The 21,982-nt window shown below is 63.4% G+C and overlaps 1 protein-coding gene across 2 annotated transcripts; it reads left to right on the top strand.

Moving 5' to 3' along the window:
• The first annotated feature begins 1,003 nt into the window (after positions 1-1,003).
• ARRB1 (arrestin beta 1) lies at positions 1,004-18,684 on the top strand. 2 transcript variants are annotated; one of them, XM_069808699.1, is made up of 16 exons: positions 1,007-1,403; positions 9,582-9,612; positions 10,689-10,749; positions 11,647-11,691; positions 12,308-12,504; positions 13,420-13,479; positions 13,600-13,667; positions 14,307-14,442; positions 14,530-14,614; positions 14,704-14,776; positions 15,235-15,372; positions 15,587-15,670; positions 16,096-16,119; positions 17,155-17,225; positions 17,538-17,589; positions 18,419-18,684. In XM_069808699.1, the coding sequence occupies exons 1-16, from the start codon at positions 1,384-1,386 to the stop codon at positions 18,528-18,530; spliced, it is 1,257 nt and encodes a 418-aa protein (XP_069664800.1). In that variant the 5' UTR covers positions 1,007-1,383; the 3' UTR covers positions 18,531-18,684. The 2 variants fall into 2 exon arrangements, with proteins under 2 accessions (XP_069664801.1, XP_069664800.1); XM_069808700.1 differs by lacking the exon at positions 17,538-17,589 and having other exon boundaries at positions 1,004-1,403.
• The last annotated feature ends 3,298 nt before the right edge of the window (positions 18,685-21,982 follow it).

Below are 21,982 nucleotides of genomic sequence, written 5' to 3'. Positions count from 1 at the left end.
GTCCCCATGTATGTCCCCATGTCCCCATCTTTGTCCCCATGTTCCCATGTCCCTATGTCCCCATGTATGTCCCCATGTCCCCATGTTCCTAGCTATGTGTCCATGTCCCCATGTCCCTGTGTCTCCATGTCCCCACGTATGTCCCCGTGTCCTCACGTCCCTACATTCCCATGTCCCCATGTACGTCCCACGTCCCCATGTCCGCGTGTCCCCATCTATGTCCCCGTGTCCCCACGTACGTCCCCATGTATGTCGCCATGTCCCCACGCGTGTCCCCTGTCCCCAGCGGGAGAAGGCAGGTCCTGCTGCCAGCGGGGTGACTGTCCCCAGTGTCCCGAGGGCGCCCGCTGGCCGCCCACCCGGGGCTCGGTGACCCCGTGGGAGCCCTCGCCCGGGTCCCCCCCCACAACGGGAGGAGGAGGGGGAGCGGACGTGGGGGTGGGCACACCTGGGTGTGCGTGTGGGTGTGGGTGTGGGTGTGTGGGTGTGCACGTGGGGGGCGGTGTGTGTGCACTGGGGGTATGTGTGAGCCCATGGGTGTGTGTGTGCACACGGGCGCGTGTGTGCACATGGGGGATGTGTGCGCGCACACGGTGCGTGTGTGCGCGCACACGGAGGCGCACACGCACAAAAGGGCCGCGGGGTGCGCGCGCGCGCGCGTGTGTGTGCAAGCACCTCCCCCCGTGTGTGTGCACACACCGGCGCGGGGGGGGACGACACACGCGTGCACAGGTGCACCTGCGCGCGTGTGCGCGCGTGCGGGGGGGGGCGGGGGGCAGCGCACACCTCCCTCCCTCTGCGCGTGCACACACTGGGGTGCGCGTGGGTGCGCGCACCTGTGCGTGATCGCGCGCGCGCGCGCGCGCGCCCCGCTGCAGGCGGGGCAGCCCCTCCCTCCGCCTTGTGCCTGTGCGGGCACGGGGGGGCGCACCTCCCCCTCTGTACCCGCGCGCGCACATTTCACCCCCCCCCCAACCCCCCCGTGTCCGTGTCCGTGTGTGCGTGTCCCCGCCTTCCCCGCGCGTGTGGCCCCGCGCGTGCCGCCGCCCCCCGCCCCGGGGGCCGCGCCGCTCGGGGGCGGGCGGGCGGGCGGGCGGAGGCGGCGGCGGCAGCGCCCGCACCGGAGCCGGGCCGAGCCCAGCCGAACCCAGCCGAAAACGGCCGAACCCAGCCGAGCGGAGCCGAGCCCAGCCGAACCGAGCCCAGCCGAGCTCAGCCGAGGGGAGCCGAGCGTACCCGCGCCCCCCCTCCCGGGGCCGTACCGGGCCGTACCGGGCCCAGCGCCCGCCCCGCCGCCGCCTCTCCCCTCCACCAACCAGCCAGTAATTTTCCAAGCCCGGTCGGCGTTTCCCGGTTGTAGCCGCCCGGAGGATCGGCGGGGCCATGGGAGACAAAGGCACCCGGTGAGTGGGCCGGGGCGGGGAGGGGGACGCGGGCGGGGGGGGCACTCCGGGGCGAGCAGCCCCGGGCATGGCGGGGGACGGGGAAGGAGGGGACGGGGGATCCCGGAGCGCCGTCCGTCTCAGCGCTGCCCGCTCGCCGCCTGCCTCTTACCGAGCCCTCCGGGACTGCCCGCCCGCCGCAGCTGCGGGCAACATCTGGCCACCGCTGGCCGGGGCTGACGGAGGGTCCCCCGGGTGCCCGCCGGGGTCCCCCGGCTGCTGGGTGCGAGGTGGGAGACAGCGGCTGCACCCCGGCCCGGGGCTTGAGGCCGGGGGGGGGGCGGGGGACGGACACACGACACGGGGGACGGGAGCCGGAGGCTTGGGGAGAGGGTCGTGCACCCCTGCCCGCCCCCCTGCCCCGCCGTGGGTCTGAGGTGGGTGCTCGGGGGCATTATCGCTCTTTTCCCATCTTGATTTGGAGCCTGGATGGGTTTTTTGGGGGTGGGGGGGTCACCCCAGCTCTTCCCACTCGTGATTCAGGTGGGAGCCCGGAGTGACCCCCAGGAGCCAGCCCCTCTGTGCTTCCCCCCCCTCCCTCCCCAGCATTTTTGGGAGCACATGCCAGGCCTGGAGGCGCGGGCACCATGACGGCATGCCATGCCTTGGTCCCATGGGAGCCACCACGATGGTGAGCCGGCCTTTGGGGACCCCCGTACCGATGGGGACCCTCCGGCTGCCCTGCGTTTCCCAGGGCCCCGGGCGCGGAGCACGGCAAAGATGGTTGCGGTGAACGCAGGGACCTGCGGAGGTGCCCACCCCGGGATTTCGGGACCTCGGGGGAGAGCCCCATGACCCCCCCCACCAGCCCATGCATGGGGGTCTGGGGAGGGTCTGGGGGTATCTCCCATGACACCCCCTCCCCAGGTGGCTCTGGCTGTCCTGGTAGGGTGGCCAAGGGGTTAATGCTCCAGCTCGGTGCCATCCGTCACCCTGATCCCTTTCTGACAGCTCTCTGTCCCCTGGGCCTCCCCGTCATTAATTATTTAGGGCCAGGTACTTAGGGGTGCTCCTGCTCACCCCCAACCCTGGTGGGCAGGCAGGGGGGTGGCATTGCCCTCCCCTCGGTCCCCCCTGCCATGGCACCTGGGCGTCAGGACCAGGGGGCTTCGGTGCAGCCGATGCCACCGCCGTGCCCTACGGCAGGAGGGAAGGACGAGGGGGTCCGGCCGTGCTTTGGCAGAACCTTCCAGAAACGCTGCAGCGTTTCAGGGAGGCAGGATAGGATTTGGGGGCTCCCGCTGACCCTCCCAGCATTGGGGGGGTCATCGCTGCCAGACGGGCTGCTTGGGTGCTGCTGCCCCAGCCGTGGCCGACAGCATCCGCATCCCCCCGGCTCAGCATCGCTAATTCTTGAGAACCGGCACGTTGCACCCCTGGAGCAGGTGAGCAGCCCCCCAGAGTTGGGGGGCCGGGGGGAGAGCCCCGCTTTCGCAGCAGCAAAGCTAGGGAATCCCTGGGTTGCAGCTGGTTCGGCCCCAGGAGATTTTCGGGTGCCCGGGGGAGCTCGGGCAAGCAGCATTCCCATAGGCTGGCAGCAACCGCGGGCAGGCGTGCAGGCAGGAGAGGCATGAGCTGATCCCTGCCCACGCAGCGCGTACGGAGGGAGCTGGGGGGGGGGGGGGTGGAATTAGGCTGACAAATCTCCCTCCTCTCCCCATCTTCCTTTCGACTCCGTTTCAGACCTCCAACCCCAAATCCACTTGGATTCATCCCAAAGCCACCAGAGAGGGGTCGGGGGGTTCGGCCGTGGGAGCTGATTTACCATCAGATACCCCAAAAGTGTCATTTCTGTTGATTCCTCTGGTGCCAGCATGGGGCCACCCCACTTTTCTTGGGCGTCACATCTCCATGTCTGCCACCGACCAGCCTCGGTGCTGCAAGGTTTGGGGTCACCCTGCTCCCGGTATGGCCCTGGGTGCTCCACGCAGGGTGAAGATCACATCCAGGGTGCAGGCGAACCCCCAGCGCGGGGTGCAGGACCCATCCCTGGGTTTGGTGGGGTGCTTGGGGGCTCGGCCGTTGCGGCTCTGTGCGTCATCGTGCCGCTGTTCCCAGCCTCCTGCCAAGCCCCCTTCAAAGCCCCGTGGTGGGAAGAGCCGGAGGAAGTGGCTCGGTGGAGTAAACAGGCGAGTTTGTGGCTGCTGGCACCACCGGGGACCGGGCCAGCCCCGGCCGCCACCGAACACATTGCCTAATTATTTGCAGCTTCTCCAAAAAACACACATCACCCCCCCAGCTCTTCCCACCCAGCACCCAGCCAGGCTGGCCGCAGCCCCACAGGCACCCGCTGGCCTCCGTGGGCCAGTGGGATGCTCAGCCGGTGGCCCGTGGTTTGAGCTGTGGCTGAGGGTGGTTTCCCAGCGGTCAGTGGAGACAAAGCTGGAGCTGGAGCTGGGGAAGCACCGTGGTGGTCCCGGCGTGGCAGAGCACACTTCGGTTGCCACTGGGCATCCTTCCGCACCCATCCCCCTGGCCCCACAGTCCCATCCTGCCCCTCTGCAGCATCAAACCACTCCAGGTCCAACCGGTCCCCTGGGGTGCTTTGCAGTCCTGGCATCCTGTGCATCCCTCTGGATGAAGCTGTAGGATCCGGGAGTGGGACAGGGATCTCCGTTAGGAAGAGAAGGAGCCCTGGAAGGTGGCCCAGGAGGGGAGACTCCTGCTTCCTGGCTGTTGTTTGGAGAACAAACCCTGGTAATAACAGCAGGATCCAGACACATCCCGGATCCCACAGCCAAGGCGTTTCCTTGCCAAGGAAGCCGGCGGAGCTCCAACCCTGCTGGGGGATGCTGCCACCAAGCCTGGCAGGGGATGCAGCGGGGATGCAGTGGGGATGCAACGGGGATGCAGGATGCAGCCTTCGGCTCGTGGGACGCTCTTGCTTTGGGATCGGCTTGTACGGCGCTCCGGGCTCATCCCGGCACGGCTGGCACGGAGCCACCGGCCGCCGCCGCGGGGTTATGCCAGTGTGTGTGATGTGGTTGCTGGCGGCTCCGTTATCCCCGGAGGTCCCTTCTAACGCGGCTCTGGCTAATTAGATCTGCCCGCCGGCCCCATTAGCGTGAGAGCCAGTGAAAACGCCGGCTCCTCCGCCCCAAGTTCAAAGGCAATCGATGGCGTTGCCGTCAGACCCCGCTCCGATGCCCCGAGGAATCAGATCCTCGTAAATCTTCCCAACAGAGATCAAACGGACCCCACTCAATTATCAGCCACCAAATAAAGCGATCGTTATCCCCCGGACGTGTGCCTAACGAGCTCATTAAGGTACCAGATCAATGGCAGGGAGAGGGCAGGGTAGGTAGGAGAGCAGGATTCGGCCTTGCGGCAGCGTGCTGAGGGGCTCGGGGGGCACCGGGGCTACCGGCCCACGGTGTGGGGCCACCGGGGGTTGGAAATCACCGACGGGCAGCGGTGGCGGCGGCTTCCTGCCTCGTGTCTCCGGCCTTTCGACACCAGGAAGGGCTGGAGGGGGAGGGAAGGCTCAGCGCTTCCTCCTTCCCTCCCTCCGGATCCGGCAGTGGGCGAGGGTCCCACCGGCGTCGAGCGGATGCTGAAACGCGAGAGGCCACCGTGTCCCCGCGTGCCACCTTCCCCGCTTGCTCCCGTGGGTCCTTTCGGGCAGAGCTGGCTGTCGGGATGCGCGGCCGTGGAATTCTTTCTGGGGGGCAACCCGGGCTCCTGCACCCGTTGCCGGAGGTCACCCCACATTCCTGCCCCCCCCCGGCGTGGGGCCAGCCCAGACTCCTGCACCCATAGTGTAAGGCCAGCCTGGGCTCCTGCACCCATGGCACGGGGCCACGCGTGGCTCCTGCACCCACGGCATGGGGCTGTGATAGCTTTTGCACCCGTAGCATGGGGCTGCGCGGTGCTCCTGCACCCGTCGTGTGGGGCTGGGCAGGTCTCGGGCTCCGTGGGGCTCCTGCACCCATAATGTGGGGCTGGACAGGGCTCCTGCACCCATAATGTGGGGCTGGGCAGGACTCCTGCACCCATAGGATGGGGTCAGCCCAGGCTCGTGCACCCATGGCATGGGGCCATGCATAGCTTTTGCACCCATCGCATGGGGTTGTGCAGGTCTTGGGCTCTGTGGGGCTCCTGCACCCATAATGTGGGGCTGGAGAGGACTTCTGCACCCATAGGATGGGGTCAGCCCAGGGCCATGCATAACTTTTGCACCCATAGCATGGGGCTGCATGGGGCTCCTGCACCCATCGCAGGGGGTTCTGCAGGTCTCGGGCTCTGTGGGGCTCCTGCACCCATAACGTGGGGCTGGACAGGACTGCTGCACCCATAGCACGAGACCATTGCAGGCTCCTGCACCCATAATGTGGGGCCAGCCTGGGCTTGTGCACCCGTGGCACGGGGCCATGCGGGGCTCCTGCACCCGTAGCCAACCCCAGGCTTCTGCACCACAGCACGGGGTTTTGTGGGGCTCCTGCACCCAAAGCGTGGGGCCACCCCAGGCTCCTGCACCCACAGCGTGGGGCTGCGTGGGGTCCCTGCCCCCCAGAGCGCGGCCAGCACGGGTGGACGCCGGCGGTGCCGGGGAGGAGCGGTGAGTAATTGTTTCCTGCTCGGCACTTCTGCAGCACCCGCCATCGATCTCGCCTTGGCCGGGGTTCATTAGCGGGTTCGTTTGTGTAACGAGGGATGGGCAGGAGGCATTGCTGCTCCCTCCCTGCCCCCCCTCCAGCATCCCTGGGGGGGTCCTGGCAGTGGGATCGGCTCAGCCTCCATCCTTTGGCCGCGTTTCTCGGGGCTTCCCGGCACGGCTTGGGGTTAGGATCCGGCACGCTGAAACCTCCCTGTGCTGACCCTGGTGTGAGCCGTCTCTGGGGTCTTCTCTGGGTGCTGGTCCCTGGGTGGGGGGGATGTGGGGTGACAGGCTGGCAGAGGATGCTCCCCACCCTGCTTTTATGTAACGCCTCATTAATTACCCAGAAAAATGCCCCTGTTAATTGCTCCGGGCTCTCAGGAGGATGGCATCGCCCCCTCCATCCCCAGCTCTCAAGACTGGGTGCTCTGATCCCCCCATGGCCTTAAAAAACAATTAATTAATTAATTAATTGTGGGGAAGGGGAAATGCTGAGTAACAGCGCTGCCGCCCTTCCCTGATGAGCCCAGGCCCTTTATTCCCCCCCATTTATTTAATTGCAGCAGCGTTCCCATTAACGCCGGCTTTGCTCGCGCCGGCGCAGGATCCGGAACCTCACCCTGAATGCTGGGGACCGTGGTGCTGGCAAACCCTCGTGCCGAGTATCCCGCCCATGGAAAAGCTCTCCCATCTCGGCTGGGAAAACTCAACCCCCCTCCCACCGCCGCCATCCTGAGGACAGGCCACCCAGGAAGGGCTGGCGGGATGTTCCCGACGTTCCCGGTGGTTTTGGGACCGCCTGTGGGTTGTCCTGAGTGTTTATGTGCCCGGGAGAGGATTTATCAACAGCCCTTGTCATCTCCTGGGGCTCATCTGGGGTCAAGGGAATAAGTGTGGGGATGCGGGCTGGCCCCCCCCCAGCCCCCCCAGCCAACCCCCCAGTCCTTGTGCGATAGCCAGACCTCTGGAGTGGGTGATGCCGGGGATTTGCCGGAGCACCCAGCCCAGCCCCTGCCCTCCTCCTCCTCTTGCCTGGGCTTCCCTGGCATGGGAGCTGCTGCCGGAGGAGGCAGCAGGGCTGGAAGCGGATGAAGGAAGGGCCCTTTCCCAGCAGAACCAGGCATTTTTGCTCAGAGGGAATGCTGAATTTCAGTAATCCCCTTTTTCCCCCCTTTTCCCAGTTGCTGTGTCTCCAGCAGAGGAAATCTCCTCAGCGCTGAGCCCCTTCCCTGTCAGGGCTGGGGAGAGCGGCTCCGGTCCCAGGAATCCCAGCCACCTCCTGGAATCTCCCTAGGATTTCAGGGATGGTGGAAATTTGCTCCCTGAGGGAGCAACACTGCTTCGCCGTGCCTGCATGCGGGGCCGCATCCTGCTCCCTGGCCATGGACTTGGCAGTGCTGCCTGCTGGGTGACATGGCATGACGGGAGCAAGGGGATGAATGTCCCTGGTAGCCCAGGGCTGTGCTGTGCTGTGCCGAATGCCGGTGCTGTGCTGGACCACTGAGGCTGGTGCTGGGGCTTGCTGGCACTCGGGAGCGCTCCTGGCACTGCTGTCCCTCCTGCATGGACCGACACGTGGGCATGGCTGAGGGTCACCCCAGCACCCAGGCTTAGAGATGTCGGTCACCCTGGCATGTAGGCATGAGGATGAGGATGGCCCTGGCATGGGGACAAGGGACACCCCGGCACACGCAGTAGGACCCTGGATGCTCCTGTCACGGCTGTGCTCGGTGCAGGGACCGAGCCACCGGCACTTGGCCGTGCCAGGACCCTCCCCGGCGTGTGCCCACACGTCCCCCAGTACGGTGCCCATGGCAGCCCGGTGCATCCCATCCCATCACCAGGATTATGGCTCGGGCACCGTGTATTGCACCTGACCCGAACTGGCACCGCTCTGTTTTAATTCCCTGCTTGGGCCGAGCAAACCCACCGGCTGCTGCTTTGCCTGCTTGCCCCTTGGCAGGGTGCAGGCAAACGCAGGCAGCGGGTTGCCGGCAGCTCTCCTTGGCCGTGGGGTGAGGGTCCATCCCGGCAGTGCCTGGAGGAGCCCCTGGTATTTCGGCAGAGCCGAGCAGCCGCCCTGGGAATTGTTTTTCCCAGCCCAAACCGCCGTCACTAATCTTCCCGGATGGTTTTAATGGAATTTAAAGGCGAGGAGGGATTATCCGAGGAGAACCCATTATGGGTGGCTTCGTGCCAGGGCAGGCTCTGAACAGTCTCTGAAATCAGGCAGTGCCGGGCAAGCGAGCCCTGCCTGCCCCTGCCTGCTCCCTGCCTGCAGCAGGCAGACTGGGGATGCTCTGGCTTTCCTGGCACTTGCAACGCTGCGGTGGCATGTTGGACCCATGTCCTTCCCCCCCAGCTCCGTGGGGTCTTGCAGAGGGATTTTGGGGGGCAAAGGGGACGCCTGGGGGCGGTTCCCATGGTGCAGGGCGGCCCTTGGGATGGAGGGTGGATGAAAAGCCCCGGGGGCAGGAGCATCCCCCATCTCTCCTCGCCTCTCCGGTAGCTTTGGGATCCATCCGTGTGCTCCACGTCCTGTGGGGCAGAGGTGACGGTGGGGACCGTCACCCCACAGCCAGAGCGGCTGCAAATGTGCTGGGTGTGGGGGGGTTCATCCCTCGGGGTGGCCCCATCCCGGGTGACGTGTCCCCGTGGTCCCACGCTGCTTCCAGCTCCACGGGCGCCCGCAGGGCTTGTCCCCATCCCCAGGGAGTGCCGTGATGCAGCCTCACCCCAACCCCCTTTTTAATATCCATGTGTGCGGTGCAAACCTTATTTTTAATTTACTTTCAGGTAATTAGAAACAAATTAAAGCCATAAAGAGCGAGGAAGGTGCTGGAAGGCAGCTGGGTGCTGGGATGTAGCTCTGCAGCCTGTGGGCTTTGGGCTGCTGCCCATGGTGGTATCTGGGCGCCTTCCCCATGCGATACGCTGTGCTGGCTTCCCGACACCTCTGTTTTCCAGAGCAGGGCGCTGGCAGCGGCTGCTCCTGCTCATTCATCGGGATGCCGAGGGTCGGCCAGATCCTGGCACCCGACGGGGTTGCAGGGGGCTGTGCCGCTTGCCGGGGACTGCCCCTCCGCCGTGCTGTCCCCCAGCTTGCAGAAAGCCTGGCTTCACACAGCAGGGCCTTTGTGCAGCACCTCGCACGGCACCTTGCACGGCAGGGTCTTCGCAGGGCACCTTGCATCTTACATGACTCGTGCCTTTGCGTGGCACCTTGCTCTGCACCTTGCATTGCTCCTCTCCCAGCCCCGTGCCCAGCGGCAGAGCCGTGCAGCCCCTGGGCGTCCCGTCCCGCTCCCCAGTGCCATATGGGGGCCAGGAGCAGGCTGTCTGTGCTCCCCTGTGGTATACAGGGTCAGGTACCCTCACTCTGTGCCCGGAGCTGGGCATCGTGGGTCCCGTGCCCTATGGGGTCAGGTACCATCGCCTGCCCGGTGCTGCCCTGGCGTGATGGAAATGCATCCCACAGCACCCATGGGTGCCCCCTGCCCCAGCTGCTAACCCCCCCCCCCTTCCCTTTGCTCTTTTTGCAGGGTGTTTAAGAAAGCCAGTCCCAACGGGAAGGTAAGTGGGAGGCCGGTGGCTCCGTGGGGAGATGGGGGGGGAAGCGGGGGGAGCCGGTGCTTCCTGGGGTGACACCCCCCCCTCCCCCCAAATCCTGCAAGCACAGCCAGGAGCGGGGGACAGGCATGTACCCAAAGACACCCTGCAAGCTGCCTGCTGCCTGAGCATCCTGCCACACCAGCAGGAAGGGAAACTGAGGCACAGTGGGGTTAAGGGGGGGGCTTGCCCAAGGTCAGGGGGTTCAGTCGGTGATGAAGCTGCCTGCAGCCCTCCCATGGGGTTGAGCGGATGGGTGCCAGGGTGCAGGCAGCCCTGCCCGTGGGGTTTTTAGGCAGCCCCAGTGTGGGTCTGGCAGTGTAACCCCCTGCCTGGCAGCTGCCTGCTTCTGCCTGCCCTGCACTGGAGGGAAAGGCTTATTTATTCAATCACCTAATGGGATGAGGCCGGGGTCAGGAACTCACGAGCTCCAGCCAGGTTCCGGCTGGGATTGCTGGGGCTGTGCGGTGGGAGGCAAATCCGATTTGGTGCCAGGGATGCCGAGCCGGTGAGCTGGGGACTGTCCGAGCCGGCGGCAGTGTGCGCTGGCACCAGGGCTCGCTCCCGGCTTGGAGCTGGTGGTCCTCTCCATCACACCCGGCATTTCCCGGTGTTCCCAGGGAAGGATGCTCCTGCTGACCCTTGAGTGATTGATGCGTCTGTGTCCCGTGCCTCAGTTTCCCCATCAGGAGAAAGTCGGGAGGGTGGTGCTGTGGGGCTCAGCCCATGGGGTGCCAGCTGAGGCTTGACCTTAACCCAAATGTCCCCAAATGCCAAGTGCCTCCAGATGCCACCAGGTCTGGGGACATCGGGGGGGTCCAGGCTTTGCCTGAGACTGGGGCTGGGAGCAGGGAGGCTGGCTTTTGGGTGCTGCAGGGATGGGGTGCCACGTGGGGACCATGGGGGTGATGGACCCCAGTGGGTGGTGACCAGACGGGGGGACCCCAGGACACCCCCCGGAGCTCTGCCAGCACGGATCCGGCCATGGGAGTCCGGGGGGCTGCTCTGGGCATCCCTGACCCCCCCATCCCTCCCCGCAGCTCACCGTCTACCTGGGAAAGAGGGATTTTGTGGATCACATCGACGTGGTGGATCCCGTGGGTATGTGGGGCCGGGGAGGTGGGGGGGGGCGACTCAGTTCGGGTGGGGGGATGTGCCGGGGTGGCCTGGGCTTGCTTGAGCCTCTGTGAGTGGGAAGAAGGGGTTTTGGGGAGCAGGGACTCCCCCCCCCGGGAGATGCCCTGGGGACATCCCCATCCACTGGCAGCGGCTGCATCCCTAAGGGACAGCCACTGGAGAAGCACCCGCACCAGAGGAGTCAGAAAACAGCCAGTTTTGAATATATTCCTGTTTTATTACTCGTTTAAGACGCCTGCAGCTTCCGTGGATTAATTACCTCGGGAGGCAGAGCCCGAATCCCCCCTATCTCTCATCCTGCAGAGAGAAGGCTTTAAATAGATATATAAATTTAAAAAAATACATAAATATTGAGATGTATCTGTCTCTGGTGGCAGGCGCATGGCTGGTTGCACATGAGGAGCTGGGCACCGCGGGGCTCCCGGGGTCCCTGGCGCGGCCCCCCCCGTGTCTGTCTTTGTCCCCTGGGTGCAGCGGGTGCAGGCTGTCCCCCTCCTGCCACCGTGTCCCCTACCCAGCCCTGGCTGGTGGCTCTGAGGTGATGCCTCTCTGTATAAAGGGGACCTTTTATATGTCACACGTCCCCTCCTAACCCTGCTGGCATGTCCTTTCCTAACCCTGCCAGCGTGTCCCCTCCCACCTTGCCTGCACGTCCCCCCCCCAACCCTGCTGGCATGCCCCCCGACCCTGCTGCCACATCCCCTTAACCATCCCAGCGTGTCCCCCTGACCCAGTTGGCATGTCCCCCTGACCCTGCCAGCGTGTCCCCCCCAGTCCTGCCAGCGTGTCCCCCCCAACCCCGCCGTGTCCCCCTCCCGTCCCTGCCGGCGTGTCCCCTGACGCTGCGGTCTTCCCTTGCAGACGGAGTGGTGCTGGTGGATCCTGAGTACCTGAAGGAGAGAAAAGGTAACGGCTCCCTGCGTGGCACCACCGCAGGGGACGGCCGGTGTCCCTGCGTGTTGGCATCTCTGGGCCCTTGGGTGACGTTTTGCAGCCCCCTCTCCCCACGGTGGGTGCCCTGTCCTGCAGAGGATGGGGGTCCTGTGGTGGGCACCCCAGGGCACATCTGGCTGGTGCCCGGGCTGCATCCCCATCTCCCCACCATGGCACCTCCTGGGAGCCACCACCACTTCCCAGTGCTGGTGGGACCGGGATGAGCCATGATGCCACCACACCATGATGCCACCACGCCATGATAACACCATGCCATGATGCCACCACACCATGATGCCCCCACGCCATGATACCACCATGCCATGATGCCCTCACGCCATGATACCACCATGCCATGATGCCCCCACGCCATGATGCCCCCACGCCATGATGCCCCCACGCCATGATACCACCACACCATCATACCACCACACCATCATGCCCCATGCCATGATACCACCATGCCATGATGCCACCACACCATGATGCCACCACGCCATACCACCACACCATGATGCCCCATGCCATGATACCACCACGCCATGATGCCACCCTGCCACCAACCTCCACCCCTTGTCACCCTCCCCAGTCTTTGTGACGTTGACCTGCGCCTTCCGCTATGGCCGCGAGGACCTGGATGTGCTGGGGCTGACCTTCCGCAAGGACCTCTTCGTGGCCAATGCCCAGGCCTTCCCTCCGGTCCCCGAGGAGAAGAAGCCCCTGACACGGCTGCAGGAGCGGCTGATCAAGAAGCTAGGCGAGCATGCCTACCCCTTCACCTTCGAGGTAGGGTGGCAGTGGGTGACAATGCTGCTGGGGGCTCTTCCCTTGCTGCTGGAGGGGACGGTGACCCCCCCCCCCCAGGGACATTGGGGTCCCTTCTGGCCCCGTAGGGTCATGGTTGGGGGTGAGATGCTGCTACCCGTGATGAAGATGCAGCTTTTGTTAGTGGATCTTAAAACTCAGGAGCAAAAAGCAGCCACCGGTGGGGAAACTGAGGCATGGGGTGCATGCTGGCACAGTGGGTCCGTGCCCTGAGTGTGACCAGGGCAGTGACACCAACCTGGGGTGCTCCCCCAAAGCAAAGCAGGGCTTGGGCAGCTCCAGCAGGGAATACTGTGGGGGGGGGATAAACCCCCATTTTGTGCTCCCGCACCCCAAATTTCCTGGTGCAGCTTTGGCAACAGCAGCCGCTCCCATCCCCCTTGGAGCCGGGGGGACCCGGTGGCATTTTCCTGGCTTGAGCCCCGAGGGCTCGCAAACATCCCGGAGCCCCAGTGAAACAATCTTAATTCCTCCAAATCCTCCAGATTAACAAAAAAACCCAACCCCAAGCCCACGGATTTTCCTAACCCTTCAGGGTTTGGGTCTGGCGAGGCCGAGCTGCTGCCCAGGACGGATTCAGAGCAGGACTTGGGTTGAAATATGGCCAGAAGGAAAAGGGCACCGTGCAATTAGGAAATGCAATTAGGAGAATGAGGAAATCCTTCCTGGCTGTCCTCCCCCATGACAGGCAGGAAGGGGCAATGCTGGCAGCGCCAGGAAAATCCTGGCTCTGGTGCTGGTGCTGCGGTGGCACCGGGAGGGGATGCAGTGCCCAGCCCCACAGCCAAGCGGGTGATGCCATGGGTCTCCACGGCAAAAAGCCGGCTCGGGGATGGGGGTCCCAGCCCCGCTTCTAACCCCCCCTTTCCCTTCCAGATCCCCCCCAACCTGCCTTGCTCCGTCACACTGCAGCCGGGCCCGGAGGACACGGGGAAGGTAAGGTCCACCCATCCTTGTGCCAGCGGGCAGTGGTGACCGGCTGTTGGTTGGGGTCACCTTTTGGGGGTGTGCAAAGGGGTTTCTCTGTCTCCTTCTCTGCCCCCTCCTGGTCTCCAGGCCTGCGGCGTGGACTATGAGGTCAAAGCTTTCTGTGCAGAGAACCTGGAGGAGAAAATCCACAAGAGGTGAGCAGAGAGGATCCGTCTAGCCTGGGTGGGAGCAGCATCCTCGGGGTGCTGTCTGGGGCTATGACCCCCAGTATTGGGAAAGGGGCACCCCAGTTTGCTACCCACAGTGGCTGAGATGCGGCTGGGATGGAGGTGTCCTCCACGATGGTGCTGGGACAGAGATATTTGCTAGGCTGGGGCTGGAGTTGGGGTGATGATGCTCACCAAGATGGATCTGAGACAGAGATGCTTTCCAGGCTGGGGGTGGGATGGAGATGCTGTCCGGGGTAGGGATGGGATGGAGATGCTCTCCAGGGTAGGGATGGGATGGAGATGCTCTCCAGGGTAGGGATGGGATGGAGATGATCTAAGATTTGGGATGGAGACATCTAAGGCTGTGCTGCAGGCAAGGAGCCCAGCCCTGCCATGACATGGGGCCACGCAGGCAGGCTGGCACGGCCGTGGGGCTGCCCCCTTGCAGCCCAAGCGAGCTGGGCATCCAGCCGGGACCTCCCATGCCATCCTTCTCCTGACCCAGCAGACCAGAAGAAAAGAGGGATTTGACCCCAAAACGGGCTAAGAAAGAGGGTAGCCTGCGGGCAGAGGTGCCTGCAGGCAGCCAGACGCCTGGGTTCTCCTCTCGCCATCTCCTCCCAGGAACTCGGTGCGCTTGGTGATCCGTAAGGTCCAGTACGCGCCAGAGCGACCCGGCCCCCAGCCCATGGCAGAGACCACCCGGCAGTTCCTCATGTCGGACAAACCGCTGCATCTCGAGGCATCCCTGGACAAAGAGGTGGGTAAGGACCAGGGAGGGGACACCAGTGGGGTGACCCCGGCGAGGACGGGGACTTCACCGTCCCCCCTCCTTTGCTCCCCACAGATCTACTACCATGGAGAACCCATCAGTGTCAACGTCCATGTCACCAACAACACCAACAAAACAGTGAAGAAGATCAAAATCTCAGGTGAGGAACGGGACATTGCCCCCCCCGGCTGCTGTCCCCATCCCTACGGGGGCCCTCCCTGACCCCCGTCTCTCCATCTCTCACCCCAGTGCGCCAGTATGCCGACATCTGCCTCTTCAACACCGCCCAGTACAAGTGCCCAGTGGCTGTGGAGGACGCCGAGTGAGTACCGGTTGCTCGGGGACGTCGTGAGGGGCCCCAGGGACCTCAGGGGAGCCTTGGAGGACTCCTGCCCCAACGCAGCACCTTCAAAGCAGTGGGATGTTGTGTTTGGCAAGCGGGTCCTGGTGGGAGGAGTGGGGAGATGGAGACCCTTTTTTTGATGGCACCCTGGGGGACGTCACCTTCTTTTTCCCCCCCAGCCAGAGATGAACTCCAGGCTGGGGCAGGGACAGAGCTGTCTGCTGTGTTGGGTCTGGAGTTGAGATGGAGATGTTCACCAGGCTGGGGCTGGGGTTGGAGATGTCCTCTAGGTTGGGGCTAGGAAGAAGATGTCCTCCAGGCTGGTCCTGGGAAGGAGATGTTCCCCAGGCTGGGGTGGAGATGTCCAAGGTGGCCGGTGGGGTTGTTGGAGCTGGGGGGGAGCTGGGGTTCCGGCTGATGGTGGCTGGCATCCCCAGCGACATGGTGGCCCCGAGCTCAACGTTCTGCAAAGTCTACACCCTGACCCCTTTCCTCGCCAACAACCGGGAGAAGCGGGGGCTGGCGCTGGACGGCAAGCTCAAGCATGAGGACACCAACCTGGCTTCCAGCACGCTGTGAGCCCCCCCCCGACACCCCCCTGGGGCTTCTGCTCCCTCCAGCAGCGCTGGAGGGTCTTGGGGGAGGACCGAGCCTGGGTGGGCATCCAGCTCCTGCTCCAGGGGTGATGCTCAGGGTGGAGGAGACCTGGTGGGGGGACCTTCAGGAGGATGGGGGGAGCTGCTCCCCATGGACATCCCCTTGCTGATGCCCACCTACCCCTTCCTCCAGGTTAAGAGACGGAGCCAACAAGGAGATCCTGGGCATTATCGTCTCCTACAAGGTGAAGGTGAAGCTGGTGGTGTCACGAGGAGGGTGAGTGTTGGGGACCACCCCCCACCCTGCACCCCCTCTCTTCCCTTGCTCTCTCCTTCGGGCTTGGGACCGGCCTTGGCGCATTCCCCCCGGGATGCTGCATGGTTCCTGGGGGTGGGATGGCGAAGCTGTGGCAGAGCCCAGCTCTGGGCAAGGTGGCCCTTTCTGGTGACACCAGCGTGGCCATTGCCGGGGGGGGGGGTGTGTCATTAATCCATACAACAACCCTGCTCCCCGCCTTGTCTTTGCCGCAGCCCCTTTTGCAGGATGGGGCCCTGCTTGCAGCCCTCCCATGCCATGGATGGGGCCCGTCGCCCCCCCAAACCTCCCCTGGGACTCAGCAGCGTGGGGGGACACAAGGTGGGGGGGGTCGTGTGTCCTTGGGGAGCGGTGACTAATGTGTTGTCTCCTTTGACCCATGCCAGCCTGCTGGGAGATCTCGCCTCCAGGTAACGCTCGCACCGCTCCCCCTGAACACCCCCGAATTGCTGCTGCAGCCCCCTGTTGCACCCCCTGGGTCCCCTCCGCTGCCACCCTGACCCCACACTTGTCTTCGGGATGCCACCGCCGTTGGGATCACTGGCTCACCCGAAGCCAGGCAGCCCGCAGAGATGGGGCTGGGGTGGTGGGGCTGGGGATGTCGGTGGGGGTCGGATCCTGCATCCCCCCTGCCCTGTGCCAGAGCAGCGGGGCTGGTGCGAGGAGGGACTATGGGTGCTGCTGGGGACAGTGAGCAGAGCACGGAGGTGGCTCCTTGGGGCTGAGCATCTCCGGCCGTGGGGAGGAGAGTCTCCGGGACTTTCCCGGTCTCTATCCTCACATCGCTCCCCTCCCGTGGGGTCCCATGGCTCCCCACGCCTGCCTGTCCCCACTCGCCATTCCTGGGGGACGCTGGGGCTGTAGCTGACACACACAACAAGCTTTTCCCCCCACTGCAACACACTTGTGGGTGGAAGAAGCAGAGCTCTGTCCTACCCCTTGCCTGGCGGAGCTCGGGGCCGTCTTTGGGCTGTCCCATCCTGCCATCGCTGTGCCCGCTGAGCACTTGGAAACTTGGTGCACCTCCTCCATCCCTCCCGCAGCACTGGGATTGCCCCAGACCCCGCTGCCGTTCACATGGCGCTGCCGGCACGCAGCCTAAACCCGGGGGATTTGGATCCCCAGCTGCTGCTAAGCTGTTAAAAGGCAGATTTTTTTGCTGTGCTGATCTCCTCCCTCATGCTCTCCGGCTGGCCCAGCTGCCGGCCCCGCAGCCGGGGTGGGGGGGGTTCTCCTGATCCCAAACCACGGCGTTAAGCTCAAGCAAGAAGCACGATAGCTGTAAAGAGGCTATGCGGAGGATAATACAGGTTTTTGCCTGGCTTTGTGGTCTCCCCAGCAGCTGAAATGTGGGATGCTGCTCTGCGCCCCCCGCCCCCCAAATTTGCCCTGCTCTGCCTGCAAAGCGCAGGCAGCCCTGTGCTTTACCCCGGCATCTCTTGCAGCGACGTCGCGGTGGAGCTGCCCTTCACGCTGATGCATCCCAAACCCAAGGAGGAACCGGCACACCGGGACGGTGAGTGTCCGGCCCTGGGTGTGGGGCAGCCCCACTTTGGGGTGGCGGTGGGTGGGGGGCACAGAGGGGTCAGCCCGCTCCCCTATCCGTGCCAGCAAGGCTGCCGTGGTGCCCGATGGAGATTTTCGCTTCTCGTCGAGCCCGTGGTAACACATTCACAGGGCAGCAAGTGCTGGGGCTAAAACCACGGGGGTGCCCCCATCGCCCCAGTGCAGCCAAACCCCGGGGGGGGTCGCACCCACCCGGTGGGATGGCAGTGACGACCCCGGTGTCCGCGGTGACTAACCCTGTGCCATACTTCCCTCTGTTCAGTTCCAGAGAACGAAGCGCCCATAGATACAAATCTGATAGAGCTTGACACAAAGTAAGAGACAAAAAACATCCCCCCCGGGGGCTGCGTGGGGACGCGAAGCATTTACAGAGGTTGCATGGCACCCCCCTAACCCACTAACACCTGCCGTGCCGTGCCATGGGATCGGCACACAATAACTAACCCCGCACGCGTAACCCGTAACGCATGCCGTGCCCCTCTCTCTTCTCTCCTCCCTCGCCATCTCCCTGCACGGCTTTCCAAAAAACAGGAGAAACTGCAGTAAAAAAGCGTCCGCCGGGATCATGTGTTGGGGGGCTGGCGGAGGGGGGGGTGTCCCCACGGACGGGGGTGCATGCCCTGGGGCTGGTGATGCTGCGGCCGCGTTGCACCGACTGGGTTAATCCCCGTCTCTGCGTTCGTTCTGGAATTAGTGGTTTGGGGAGGTTTTTGCAGTGCTCCGCCAACCCAGCCGCTCTCTGCGGGGCTGCGGTCCTCGAGGAGCGGAGCGAACGGTGCGGACAGTCCCGGTGATGCCGCGGGCTGCCGATGCGGAGCTGCACCCACCGCTCTCGGGCTACACATCGCTCCTGGGCTGCTCAGCTTGCTCACCGAGCAAGCACCAGGGCAGCCACCTGTTTGGGGGCATTTTGGGGGCTGCAGAGGGCAAGTAATGGTAAAGCTTTGAAAAGCAAGGCTGTTTGCTGAGGGATGGGGTTTTAAGAGCCCCCGAGCTGCTGAAATACTGCGGTGTGGATTGAGCACGCCTGCCTTCGCCGTGCGAGCCGGGACAGCCTTGCGGTGGGTGTCCCCAAATCCTGGGCTCGCTGTGCACCCTGTCCCCCCCCCCCCGTAAAGCCCCTCTCCCTTGTGTCTCCGCTAGTGACGATGACATTGTGTTTGAAGACTTCGCCCGCCAGCGACTCAAAGGTATGAAGGACGACAAGGAGGATGAGGAGGAGCGGACAAACTCCCCGCAGCTCAACGACAGATAAGCGAGCCCCCCTCAGCTCGCCGGGCCGGCGTGCGCCAGTAACACCCGTGCATTAGGCTTCTTCTCTTTTGTATAATTATTAATTTTGTTTTCTACCTGTACCGGGAGCCTATGGATCGCCCGATGGCGACAGCAATTATAACCTTCCAGCTGTGCCGTGTTGTCACTCTTCATCCAGCTGCCAGAGCTGCTGTTTCCCTTGCAGGGCACGGCCAGAGGGGTGCTGGAGGCAAGGGGGGGGGTTGTGGGGTCGCGGCACCCCTCACCTTAGCCCCCCGCTCCCCGTCCAGCCCCCTGCCCCTTCCCTCCCTTGCACTCAGAGCCCTTTCCTATGAGCTGCCTCTTTTATGCGTTTTATATAAGTCCAGTCTCAACACCAGTTTGCTACAGGGAAGGGGGGGGGGGGTTGCAGCAGAACTGGGGGGGGGTCTTTTCTAGGCAGCCTGCTCATGGGAAAGGGCACCCGCGCACCTCGAATGTCCCCTCCGTTGTCCCTCCTGTCTGGCCCTGCTGCATGCGTTCCCTCCCCGGGATGCACGAGCCTGGCTTTGGCCCTTGGACCCTGCCCAAGACCCGAGCCCAGCTGCTCCCCGGCAAAGGTTCGACCTGGCACCGGGGTTTGGAGCCGGCAAGACGGGTGGGCATCGCTCCCCCTGCTCTTACCCTCAAATCCTCCTGAAGTGGCCAACCCCGGGGGTTTATTCTTCAGCTGCGTTGGTTTTTACACCAGCGCAGCCTCCCCGGAGGAAGCGAGCTCAGAGCCGTGAGCCGCCGGGTAATGCCGGCGGACTTGGAGCCGGCAGCGGGGAAGCGCAGCCCCCGTGGGTCCGTGCCGCCGGCTGCGCGACGCTTGCTCTGGAAGAGGCTGCAAACGCCTCTTCTCGGCCACAGCAGGGTCACGGCGTAACAACCTTCTTCCCAGCGGGGTTACACCGGGGATGCTTTGGCCCCCCCCTCAAGCTGCAGAGCTCCCCTGGTTGATGTTTTCCCCTGATCTGTGCCTGCATGGGGTCAAGCACCTATTTGGGGGTGGGGAGGGGAAGGGGAACACAGTGTTTGCCACCCTAACCAGTGTTTCACCAGATGCTTGTGCCTCCTGGCTTTGCGGTGCCCGTCCTGGGGCTCCCTTGCTGGATGCCTGGGACCCATCCCACCCCACGGACCCCCACTGGGGTCTGCAGGGGTCTCGGGTCTCCCACCACCACCCGAGAGGCCGTTCTCACTATTTATTGTGCCGTTGCGGTCAGCGTTGTCATCTGAGAGCAACCCGTGGGGCTAGCTCCATCCCGCCCTGTTCAGGGGGGATGCGGAGCTGAACCCCCCCCCTGTTATTTTTGGGTAAAGCTGATGGGCAGCGTGGTACTTCTTTTTGTAAAGTGGTTACTTTGTACTGTTCATGGATACTTGCTTCTTTGGTTTCTCCACCATATCTGTGATGTTTCTGTGTTCTGTCAAATAAATTATTCTAGTTTATTAAACTCAGAAAAAAAAAAAAAGAGTCCCAGCGCCTGGACACTTCTGTTGGCTCAGGACAGGGGAGCTGGCACAGTCCTGGGGTCTTCTACAATGTGGCACTCGATCATGGTGCCGGTGGGGGTACGGAAGCTCTCGCCCCCCTCTCTGCCGCTCTGTCCCACCCCAGCAAGTCAAATGCAAACTCACGAGAGCAGATTTCCTTGTCGCAGCATCTCACGGTCCTGCTGCTCCTGTCCTCAGCTGCACGTTTCCTCACTAGCAAATTAATTTATTCATGCATTAACATGTAAGTAAGTCTCCAGCAGCGTCCCAACTCTAGCCCCGGCATTTCCAGCACCCTTGCGGCTGCTGCCTGCCTGTACGTCGGTGCTGGGACACCCCTGCCCGCTCTCTGGGACTCGGTGTTTGCCTCAGCTGCCCCTCCGAAACCCCCAGATCCTCTGGTCCTGCTGGAGGAGGCTTTGGCCATCGTGCCCCCCCCTGCTCCCCGCTGTGTCCTGGCTTCCAAGCTCACACAGACACAGCAGGTAAATGCCGGCTTGGCTTCTGTCCTCGGCTCACACCAAATGTCCCCGTCTGTGTGAGCGCTCTGCAAGCTTCAGGCTGCAGCAGAAACCACAGAAATCGATGCTAAAATGCCACAAGACTCGCACCAAGCTGTCTTTTATGCGGGGGGAGCACAGGAGAGCCGCCTGCCCAGGCATGATCCGCACAGCTCCCACCACCCCAGCACCCTCGTTGCTCTCAGCTAACATCTGAAATCTTGGGTCATTTGGGTGAGAAATGACTAACGCAGCTTCAGCCCTCCCTGCCTGGGCTCCCTGCCAGCAGAGACAGCCATCCAGGGCAAGGCATTGAACCAACATGTCGCTCTTCACGACGGGCTGTACCCTGCCCCAGAAACGCTGGCGTCTCTCCATCAGCTGGGATGCTGTCCTAAAAGACCAGTGCAGATGGACGTGGCCACCACGGGGGATCCTGCTCCTGTCCTGCTTGTGGCCACTTTGCCAAGCCCCCCCATACCCCCCTGTCCCCATCGCTGCCCTGATGACAGCCTTCCCCCCGCAACCCAGGGTGCAGAGACATGCAGACGTTTCAACGGGAGCCAGGGAGGAGACGAAGATTTCTGTATCCCACAGCAGGGACTGGGCATGATTTCGGAAATGAAATGCGAGGCCACGCGGTACCTGGCGAGCACGGTGGACTAACGAGCTCCTTGTTAAACAAGCAATGTCTGGTCTGTGTCCTGCTGAGGAACTCCTCGTAGCTGATGGTTTAAGAAGTTGTGCCCTAAAGGTTGGCACTGCAGGGCTCGATACATCCAGGAGCTGGTGCCCACAAGCATGAAGGAAGACCAACCAACACAGCATTCATCATAAAACCCAACCTCCTGCAGCAGCCCGACAGCTGTAAAAGCCGAGGTCTCTCCACTGCTGTGCATTTGTACCCAGGGTAGCAGAAGGGAGGAACTTCCCTGGGAGGAACCCAGGGATGATGCTGAGAGCTGGATACCATGCCTGTGTCATTGTCATGTGGGACAGAGCAATTTGGATGGCCCTCGGTTCAAAGGGAGGTGTCCCAGCCTCAAGGAGCAGAGGATGCTCCAGCTGCCGGGGGAACGGGCACACACAGGCACTGCCCTGTTAAATCCAGCCAAGGCCAGCCCGTGCCGATCTTCTCCCCACAAATACGGCCCAGCACTTTTAGAGAGCAATGCAACGCCTCGAAGCAGAAGTCCCCAGTCCTTAAAAACATCCAGACACCCTCCAAAAGCACTGTTGGCAGCGGTGCTGCAAGCATCAGCCTCTTCCCAGCCCCTGGTGTAGCACAAAATAGTGGCATTAAGTTTCCCTCTGCTCTCAAAATCTCTGTTAGGTTAAACTAGAGAGGAAAGCTCTGTGGGCAGCTTGCCTCAGTGAAGATGGGGGTCCTGGATGACCTTTCTGAGGTCCCAGGGAGAGCAGAGGTTGGACACAT

Source organism: Haliaeetus albicilla, chromosome 20 (assembly GCF_947461875.1).
Source record: "Haliaeetus albicilla chromosome 20, bHalAlb1.1, whole genome shotgun sequence".
Classification (NCBI taxonomy): domain Eukaryota; kingdom Metazoa; phylum Chordata; class Aves; order Accipitriformes; family Accipitridae; genus Haliaeetus; species Haliaeetus albicilla.
Note: the sequence above shows the minus strand (reverse complement) of the source record. Positions and strands in the feature narration are given on the sequence as shown.

Bases quoted from the DNA above. Each gene is read 5' to 3' on its own strand.
- ARRB1 (XM_069808699.1), top strand. From the start codon at position 1,384: ATGGGAGACAAAGGCACCCG. The intron at 13,668-14,306 runs GTGAGCAGAGAG...ATCTCCTCCCAG, and splicing joins GAGGAGAAAATCCACAAGAG to GAACTCGGTGCGCTTGGTGA. The intron at 14,443-14,529 runs GTGGGTAAGGAC...TGCTCCCCACAG, and splicing joins AGGCATCCCTGGACAAAGAG to ATCTACTACCATGGAGAACC.